Source organism: Bufo gargarizans, chromosome 8, assembly GCF_014858855.1.
Source record: "Bufo gargarizans isolate SCDJY-AF-19 chromosome 8, ASM1485885v1, whole genome shotgun sequence".
Lineage (NCBI taxonomy): Eukaryota > Metazoa > Chordata > Amphibia > Anura > Bufonidae > Bufo > Bufo gargarizans.
The window spans coordinates 89,241,939-89,251,819 of NC_058087.1; the positions used below are offsets into that span (position 1 = coordinate 89,241,939).

General features: G+C 45.6%; 1 protein-coding gene across 1 annotated transcript; it reads right to left on the reverse strand.

Moving 5' to 3' along the window:
- Positions 1–546: 546 nt before the first annotated feature.
- Positions 547–2,858, reverse strand: LOC122945402 (extensin-like). Its single transcript, XM_044304474.1, has 3 exons — positions 2,679–2,858; positions 2,412–2,565; positions 547–1,435 (listed from the first exon to the last, which is right to left on the reverse strand). The coding sequence occupies exons 1-3, from the start codon at positions 2,848–2,850 to the stop codon at positions 547–549; spliced, it is 1,215 nt and encodes a 404-aa protein (XP_044160409.1). The 5' UTR covers positions 2,851–2,858.
- Positions 2,859–9,881: the final 7,023 nt, after the last annotated feature.

A 9,881-nucleotide genomic window follows, 5' to 3' on the forward strand; every position in this document is an offset into this window, starting at 1 on the left:
CGAGCTTACATATTTTGCCCAAAAAAAGTCGAATCTACCTGGTAGGTGAAATATGTACTAATACCTCATTTCTCTATTACCTCTAAAACGGGGACAAATTTCTCACATTTGTCCAAATGTTTTTTTTTCGGTTTGATGAAAATTCCATTGAGAGTATTGAAACGTCGCATGCTTGGTGAATAAAGTTTGTCATTTTTCCTACTACCTGGATGTGCTGCGGAATTGTTTTTTTAAATGTTTGGTATGTATGTATAATAAAACAAACTCATTTACATTTATTATGACCAACATTTTGATGTAAGAAGCCCTAAAAATAAAAACTATTGAACCTCAGTGTTTGTGTGCAACATTAACTTTTCTATTGTGTCCTATGTGGTTACTAATGTCTAGTCCAAATGTACTAGCTATATATTGTGGTATGTGTATGCACAATAAAATAAAATCACACACATTAGCAGCTTGGAAACAAAAATGTGTTTAATTTCACACAATATTAAAATAAAATCTGGGGTATATGAAAATAAATACATTTATCAGCCAAAAAACCTACAAATTAACATATTGGCTTGAGGGCGAACAAGATCCCTGATAAGGAGGGCCAGAATATTGTGAGGGTCCAGCCTGATTTGGACCTTGTCCCTCATAAGGAGCCCTGGAATATTGGCCCTGTGAAGGGGGGCCGGAATATTGGCCCTGTGAAGGGGGGCCGGAATATTGGCCCTGGGAAGGGGGGCCGGAATATTGGCCCTGGGAAGGGGGGCCGGAATATTGGCCCTGTGAAGGGGGGCAGGAATATTGGCCCTGGGAAGGAGCCCTTGAATATTGGGCCTGGGAAGGTGGCCCAGCTCGACTGGGCGAGGGTCCCGGAGGACCATAGCTCGGCTCCCCCTGAATCTGGGGAACATATGGCGCCATTGGTGGCCCATAATGATCCCTTGGGGGGGGCATTTGTGGTTGGTCCGGGAATGGCTGGGAAACAGTGGGGTGTTTGGGGACAATTAGTTGCCCATAGCGGCGTAAGTTTTCCAGGGCATCATGCATCATCGAGGGATCAGGAAGCGAATTCGCTAGCTCCAGAACGATTTCTACGGAAGTTCTTGTCCGTAACAATCGTTCTGGAGGTAGCTGCCGCATATAATGGGCCAGACTACGGGCAAACATATCGTGATGATCCTCCTGCCGAGCCCGAGATAAATAATCCAAAACTTGGACATTCACGTTGGACTCGGCAGGGGGATTTGCCCGTCGTCTGGACCTGATGGGTAGAGCCAGAGGGAGGGGGGGGGAATCAGCTCCTGATGCTGCAGGAGGCTCGGAAGGTCCTGGTGTTGGTCCCGGAAGACTCTCCTGCTGCCCAGCTGTCGGCTCCTCGTCACAGGCACTTGACAACTGGGGTGCAGATTCTTCTTCATCCTCCTCTAGGTTGTCCTCCGTTCTACAAAAGGATGAAAATATATAAACATGACGATTCGCCAAAAAACGATTAACATATTCCTGTCATGAGCTACACCATCTACATTTGTCACATAGTACTAACAGGCACAACAAACCGAGGTTTCTTTTTGGCTAACCATTCGGGGCTTGTGCCCCATATGTTTGGTCCAGTGCCCTGAATGTTATGCTGGATTGCTGATAGAATGTTAAGGAAATATTCCAGTGAATTTTTCCATTGATTGGAACTGCCCAACCCCCTGATCACCCCCCTTGGACTAGTTCCGCTACTTATCTGCTGCGATTGAGCACCGATGGCACAGAAGTGACTGAACTCATGGCAACGCAGCAGATAAGTAGCGGAACTAGTAGTACAAGGGGGGTTGGGGGTTGATCTGGGAGTCGCCCAGATGGCTAGTCTCTTCGCAGTAGTTCTTAAACCACTTTCAGCACTCCCCCATTCACTGAAGGGGGGACTGCTGAAAGGGGTTAATAACTAGTGTGATGCCCCCCTCCCCCCCGGGTATAGCGACATAGCTTCATGGGTGGAACTTTGATTCACGGGGGTGTTGGACAGTGGCCTTGTGCCTCAGATGTTTTCACACACTAGCAACTCCCCTGCCAACCTAAAATAGACATATGTGGTAATTGTGGTAGTATAGATGTAGCAGGGATAACCCACACACTCAGAAATACAAGGTCTCTACTCATGTATACTATCGTGTTAACTTTAACCAAAACGAGGAAACTAAAATTTGAAAATACATTTATTACACTTCTTATGTCCCATAGAGCATGTGGGTTCATCCTGCTACATTATTTACGTACCATCAATCTTTACTCAACTTATCATTTAAATCTCCGACTTTAGGTTAAGAAAGGAGCAATGCGAATGTTTGCTAGTGATAAATAGGACATTTCACATTGATCCATTCAAAACATTCACAGTATGTATAGCTTATTGTGTAGAATGGACTTACGGACGCAGATCCATGACAGCGCGGAGGAACATTAGCTGCTCCCGGAAGAGGTACGGCCTTTTCTTGGGGAGACCAGCCCCGCTCCGCCCCTGCTTTCGCATTTCCTTGCGGAATTGGTCTCGGCAGCTCCGCCAACGATTCTTGACCTCTTCAACTGGTAATAGAAAGGCAATAAAGGAACATGGATCAATTTCTAAAGTGATAGGTAAACAAAGGTATAACAAGGCCTATATACTAGGGAGGATATGTATACATTGTTTTACTTACTTAAATTCCGGCGACTTTGCCCTTTTGTCGTTTGCCATATGGCTGCAAATAGATCCTGGGTAACCTCCTCCCAGGCAGCGTCCTTTTTATATCGGTCCTGGTATTCAGAACAACGGAGATCCCAGAGGCAGGGCCTATCCTGCACCAGGACAATCAGCTTCTCAACATCCATGGCTCTCGGATTTTTGGGCATGCTGCAGATAATTGGCTCCGCGAGGGCTTGAAATAGATCCTGCAAACTTATCTCTGATGTGCTGCCAAAAAGCACATGCAGACCGAGACAGAGAAAAAAAACGCCTACTTCCTGTATTATATAGCCCAGGAGTGTTGCTAAGTGACTTCCGTCAAAAAAAACTGAACGCAACGCGTTGCCATCCGGATGCCATCCGATTTGCACGCACCCCATTCACTTCTATGGGGCCTGCGTCACGTCAAAATCGGACATTATAGAGCATGCTGCGATTTGCACTGAACGTACAAGTGATGCGTTCAAAACAACGCTCATGTGCACAGCCCCATAGAAATGAATGGGTCAGGATTTAGTGCGGGTGCCATACGTTCGCCGCACGGATCGCACCCGCACGGAAAAGTCGCCCGTGTGAAAGGGGCTTTACAGTTCTGGAATGTGTTGGATAACACTGACATAATGCTGTCAGTGGTATCCAACACATTCCAGAACTGTAAGGGTTACCGTATTTTTCGCCCTATAAGACGTACCGGCCCATAAGACGCACCTAGGTTTTTGAGGAGGAAAATAAGAAAATAAATATTTTGAACCAAAAGGTGTGCTTTTGGTGGGTTTTGAACTAATTGTGGTCTGTGGGTGGCACTGTTATGGGGGATCTGTGGATGGTACTGTTATGGGGGATCTGTGGGTGACACTTATGGGGGATCTGTGGGTGACACTTATGGGGGATCTGTGGGTGACACTTATGGGGGATCTGTGGGTGGCTCTTATGGGGGATCTGTGTATGACAGTTATGGGGGGGGGGTCTGTGGATGACACATATATAGCATCTTATGCTATGTGTCATCCACAGATCCCCTCCATAAGTGTCCCTGTAGTAGTGAATGACCCTCAATACACGGGCTAGGGGCCGGCATCTGCTTTTATAATGACAGCGGGGCCCGTGCAGTGACTATTCTACTACACGGGCCCCGCTCACTGTATAATCGTATCTCTAATAGTTAATGGTTACCGTATGTATATAATCGCATAAGGAGCGCTGTGTATTACCGGTACTTACAACTACAAGAGCTCGCCGAGAGGAGGCAGGCTGGGAGGCCAGGAGGACAGGCGCTGGCAGCGTGAGTCATACGTCATGCGCCCACGCCGCCTGCTTCATCATAAAGTGGGCGGCGCAGGCGCGTGACGTATGACTCACACTGCCAGCGCCCATCCTCCCAGCCTGCCTCCTCTCGGCGAGCGCTTGTAGTTGTAAGTACCGGTAATACACAGCGCTCCTTATGCGATTATATACATACTGTAACCATTAACTATTAGAGATACGATTATACAGTGAGCGGGGCCCGTGTAGTAGAATAGTCACTGCACGGGCCCCGCTGTCATTATAAAAGCAGACGCCGGCCCCCAGCCCCTCCTCCCTCACAGCTGATACACCTGATACAGGAGCCGGGAGGAGCGGGGGCCGCCCGCAGGAAGTGATAATAAAAGGTGAAGGCTGGCGGACGGCGGCGGCTACGCGGGCCACATGACGAGGTCTGGCGGGCCGGATTCGACCCGCGGGCCTTGTGTTTGACACCCCTGTTCTACATGGTAAAAGCATCTTTGAAAAGAAAAGAATCTTGTTTTTGTTCTATTTTCTGAAAGCCACTTTTAATTTTTTTTTTGCCAATTGCATTACATAGGGGCTTGTTTTTTGTGGGATAAGGTGACAGTGTGATTGGTAGCATTTTGGGGTACATAAGACTTTTTGATTGCTTGGTATTACACTTTTTGGAAAGCACGGACAAAAAAAATAGCTGTTTTGGCACAGTTATTTTATTTTTTACAGCCATCACCTGACAAGGGTGGATCATGTTATATTTTTATAGAACTGTTCATTACAGACGCAGCAATACCTAATATGTCTGTTTTTTCTTTTTTTCTCTTTGTTACTAATATATCTGTCTTTATTATCGGAAAGGGGTGTTTTTTTGTTTTTTTTTACTTGATACTTTTTTATTACTTTTTACTTTTGACCCACTGTGGAACTTCAACTATTGGGGGGTCTGATCCCCTCTGCAATGCATTACAATACATCATGTATTGTAATGCGTTGCCTGTCAATGTATTACACTGACAGAGTGCCTATGAGACCCAGCCATTCTCTCCATCAGTCCCCCATCACCCATTGGGGTGGGGGAGGGTTCCCCTACCCTCTGTAAACCTTTTACAAGGGGTTACTATGATGGCATTGGTGTATTCACCAATGCTGGCATATACAGCAGGAGCTCGCCAATCAGGAAAAGCCCCTGCTGCTGATTAAGCAGACACAGCTCCTGCACCCGCCTGATCAGAACACTGTACATGTATGGCACTGGAACTTCAGTCACGTCCTGCAGCGTCGTACATGTACGGTGCTGGTATCCTACAGGTTAACCCCTTCAGGGCCCTGTGATTTTCCATTTTTGCAGTCTCATTTTTTCTCGTAGGTAATATTCCTTAAAAGGAATGTATCGCCTTTCTTGTTTAGTAACTAAAACTAGATGAAACTCCTGTCACAGGACCCCCAGAAAATACTAATAACAGAGATTGACTCAGACTCCACAGTGATGGCCACAAGAATACCTATAACAGTGACAGGCACAAACCTACAATAAAGGCCCCTTTACACTGCTCGATGGAGCCTGCTCGTCAATGGAGGAGAAAGCGTCATTTACATGAATTGATCTCCTCCACAGTATGGGAGGAGTGAATGGTTTTACCATCGCTCGTCCATATACAGAATCATTGTTTGCAGGTATCAGAGTGCTATTTTAGACAACATAATTTGCTGCTGGTAGACGATGATTTAGGTGTCCACGCCAACACTCTTATTACTTGAATGAGCATTTTGCTTGTTTATCTGGTAATCAGCGGCACCTGTACATCAGTAGATTGAGCAGTCGTACAAGCAGTATAAAGGGACCTTAACAAAAACAGCCACAGAAGCTCAGTGATAAGGATACTTTGATGGTTGGAAAACTGTGACACATGGGTGGGGGGGGAGGCTAGCATGAATAGAGCAATCAGAGTGAGCTGGAAATGGCTTATAGTGCAGTTAGATGTGCCAATGCACAGAACAATGATAGTGTGCAATGTGTTTATTCCCAATCATTGCCTGCTCATTCAGTGGTATTGGGGATGAATGGTCCTTTACACAGTGTAGGGATTTGCTCTGGTAGGCAGAGTAAACGGACGCAATACAGAGGCAAGACCACGGTTGAAAAAACAAAAGTCCAGTGTTTATTCAAACAGGAAAGGCAGAAAAGAAAAAACAATGCTTTACAGAGTCCTGGAGTTAGTTCACACAGCAAGAGCTCCCAAAATAACATAAATCACCTGGCAGACCACAGCAGGCTTTATGGCGCCTAACTCCCAGCAGGCGGCTCTCATGCAGCTCTCAGCCCTGCAATATGACACACAAAATTACCGGTTCTTACACCAAGACCAGGAACCTCGGTGACACGTACCTTCCGTCCATGACGGACCCTTGCGCCTTCCTACATACCTCCCCCTTTGTTCAACCCTGAGGGGATGAACACACGCCAGACAGTGTACTCGGGACAGAGCATCTGCGTTTCCCTGTAACCGGCCTGCCCTGTGTTCTACTGTGAACTTAAAGTTTTGCAGAAACAAGAACCACCTGGCGACCTGAGCTTTCCTCTCTTTGGCCTGGCTCATCCACTTGAGAGGGGAGTGGTCGGTCACCAGACGGAACTTCCTCCCCAACAGATAATAGCGGAGATACTCAAGTGCTCACTTGATGGCCAGGCACTCTCTCTCCACTATACTGTACAGGGTCTCTGCTGGAGTGAGCTTAAGGCTGAGGAAGACAACCTGATGCTCCTCCCCGTTGACTTCCTGAGACAGTACCGCACCGAGACCTACTTTGGAGGCATCGGTCTGTACCACAAATTCCCTCTTGAAGTCGGGCGTCACCAAAACCGGGGACCCACACAGGGCTGAATTCAAAGCGGAGAAAGCCTTTTTCGCCTGGTCATTCCAGTGGACTATAACAGACTTCCGTCCATTTAAGAGCCCTATCAATGGAGCCGCTAAAGTGGCAAAATGGGGGACAAACCTCATATAATAGCCCACCATCCCCAGGAATGACTTTACTCATCTAGAGGTGGCAGGTCGGGGCAAATTCCGTATCGCCTCTATTTTGTTTACTTGGGGTTTTATGACATCGCGCCCAATGACTTATCCAAGGTATTTAGTCTCCTCTAACCCTATTGCACATTTCTTTGGGTTAGCTGTTAGTCCCGCCTTTCGAAGGGAGTCCACTATGGCCTGTTCTTTCGGTACTGTGAATAATAATATCGTCCAGGTAAGCCGAGGCGTACCGCTGATGTGGATGAAGTACAATATCCATTAGATGTTGTAAAGTGGCGGGGGCACCATGCAGACCAAATAGTAACACCTTATATTGGTACAGCCCCTCTGGTGTAACGAAGGCAGTTTTCTCTTTGGCAGCCTCCTGCCAGTAACCTTTGGTGAGGTCCAAAACAGAAAAATACCTGGCTTGGCCTAACCTCTCAATTAGTTCATCTACCCGAGACATGGGATATGCATCGAATTTAGATATTTCGTTCAACTTTCTAAAATCGTTACAAAATCATAACGTCCCATCTGGCTTAGGAATCGAGACTATAGGACTGGCCCACTCACTTTTAGATTCCTCAATGATGTCTAGCCGCAGCATGAGCTGCATTTCCTCCGAGATGGCTTTTAGCCAAGCTTCGGGCACCCGGTATGGTTTTAACCGGACTTTGGCCTGAGGCGCAGTGACAATGTCACGTTGGATTACGGAAGTGCGTCCAGGAAGGTCCGAGAACACATCTGGTGCATTCTCAGAATTAGTCAGTGTGCAATTTAAGCTAGAAATACAGCCATTATTTCCTGGGTTTTCAAAAATACACTTTTTATCCAAAAACACTATTTTCAAGATCTGCAAGTGTTAAATTCAAGTTTAAAATATACAGCTTTCATATTCTGTTACCAAAAAAAACACCTTTTTTGGCAATATATAACATTTAACACTGGATTAGTCAGTGTGCAATTTAAGCTAGAAATACAGCCATAATTTTCTGGATTTTTAAAAAGACACTTTTTTGCCAGATTCCACTATTTTTCTGGCCTTGCAGCATCAGCAAGTGTGAAATTCCAGGATTATATACTGCTGTCAAATTCAGTTATTAAACAAACACCCGTTTGGGCAAAAAAGTTTTAGTTTGCAGCCTTTGCTGCAGATGTCATTGTGAGATACAGCCTTTACATACTGTCTTTCTATTCAGTTATTTGAAATAAAGCCATTTTGGGCACAATTCTTTGATAGCGTCCTAGTGTGGATCAGGGCGTGTGAAATACAACCTTTAAATACAGGGCAATATACAACATCTGGATTAGTCAGTGTGCAATTTAAGCTAGAAATACAGCCATCATTTTCTGGGTTTTTAAAAACACACTTTTTTGCCAGATTCCACTATTTTTCTGGCCTTGCAGCATCAGCAAGTGTGAAATTCCAGGGTTATATACTGCTGTCAAATTCAGTTATTAAACACCCGTTTGGGCAAAAAAGTTTTAGTTTGCAGCCTTTGCTGCAGATGTCATTGTGAGATACATCCTTTACATACTGTCTTTCTATTCAGTTATTTGAAATAAAGCCATTTTGGGCACAATTCTTTGATAGCATCCTAGTGTGTATCAGGGTTTGTGAAATGCAACCTTTAAATACAGGGCTTCTATTCAGGTATTTGAAATACAGCCATTTTGGGTAAACAAAAGAAGGCCTAGTCTGGTTCAGAGCATGTGAGATACACCCTTTAAATATAGGGGATTCTTTTATTAATGAATTTTCTGGCCTTGCAGCATCAGCACGTTTGAAATTCCAGGGTTATATACTGCTTTCATATTAAGTTATTAAACTAACACCCGTTTGGTGAAAAAAAAAGTTTATTTTGCAGCCTTTGCTGCATATGTCATTGTGAGATACAGCCTTTACATAGTGTGGTTTTATTCAGGTATTTGAAATACCGCCATTTGGTGCACAAATCTTTAATTGTGGCCTAGTGTGGGTCAGGCCGTGTGAGATACACCCTGTATATACAGGGCTTTTATTCTTCTATTAATAAAACACCTTTTGGGGGGCAAAATACACAATTGTTGGGCCCTTACATCATCAAGACATTTGAAATTCCCTTTAAATACAGGGGTTTTATTCGGGTATTTGAAATACAGGCATTTTTGGCAAACAAATTTAATTGAGGCCTAGTCTGGTTCAGGGCGTGTGAGATACACCCTTTAAATACAGTGGTTTTATTCAGGTATTTGAAATACAGGCATTTTTGGCAAACAATTTTAATTGAGGCCTAGTCTGGTTCAGGGCGTGTGAGATACACCCTGTAAATACTGTTGTTCTATTCTACTATTAATTAAACACCCATTTAGGGCAAGATCCTAAATTTGAGAAATATGAGGAGAGCGTCAAATAAGGGACATGGCCCAGGTCGTGGTGCTGCTGGTGGAACTCCTGTGTCAGGGAACTGTTTTGCATCAGGTTCGCAGGCGCGGGCGGCGGGGCGCAGATAGCTTCTCCTCTTCCTCCTGACAGGTCACCTGACATCAATGTGGCCAGTGCACCTGCGCGAGTCGGACGCTGGGTGCGCGTGCGCGGTACACAAGCCGTGTGCGCGGGGATACGAGCGTAGTGCACATGCACCATTCCAGACCACAGGTGCTACTCAGGCTGGGGGAGGGCTTCAGCCTCCATCACCGCCCTCAGCCTTATGATTGGCTTCTGACTAAGGAAGTCTCCTGGTTGCCCGGCAACCAGGGGTGCGGTCCTGGGTTCACTGTGTACTTAAAGCCAGTCAGAGCCTTGATTCATTGCTGAGTTATTCAACCTTATGGTGAACACCCAGCTCCATCCTGTCAACCTGTTGTTTAAACTGACTTCCCAGCTACCGACTCCTTGCCTGTTTCCTCGATTACGATTT

Bases quoted from the DNA above. Each gene is read 5' to 3' on its own strand.
- LOC122945402 (XM_044304474.1), bottom strand. From the start codon at position 2,850: ATGGATGTTGAGAAGCTGATTGTCCTGGTGCAGGATAGGCCCTGCCTC. The intron at 2,566-2,678 runs GTAAGTAAAACA...TTCTATTACCAG, and splicing joins GCAAAGTCGCCGGAATTTAA to TTGAAGAGGTCAAGAATCGT. The intron at 1,436-2,411 runs GTAAGTCCATTC...ATCCTTTTGTAG, and splicing joins GCTGTCATGGATCTGCGTCC to AACGGAGGACAACCTAGAGG.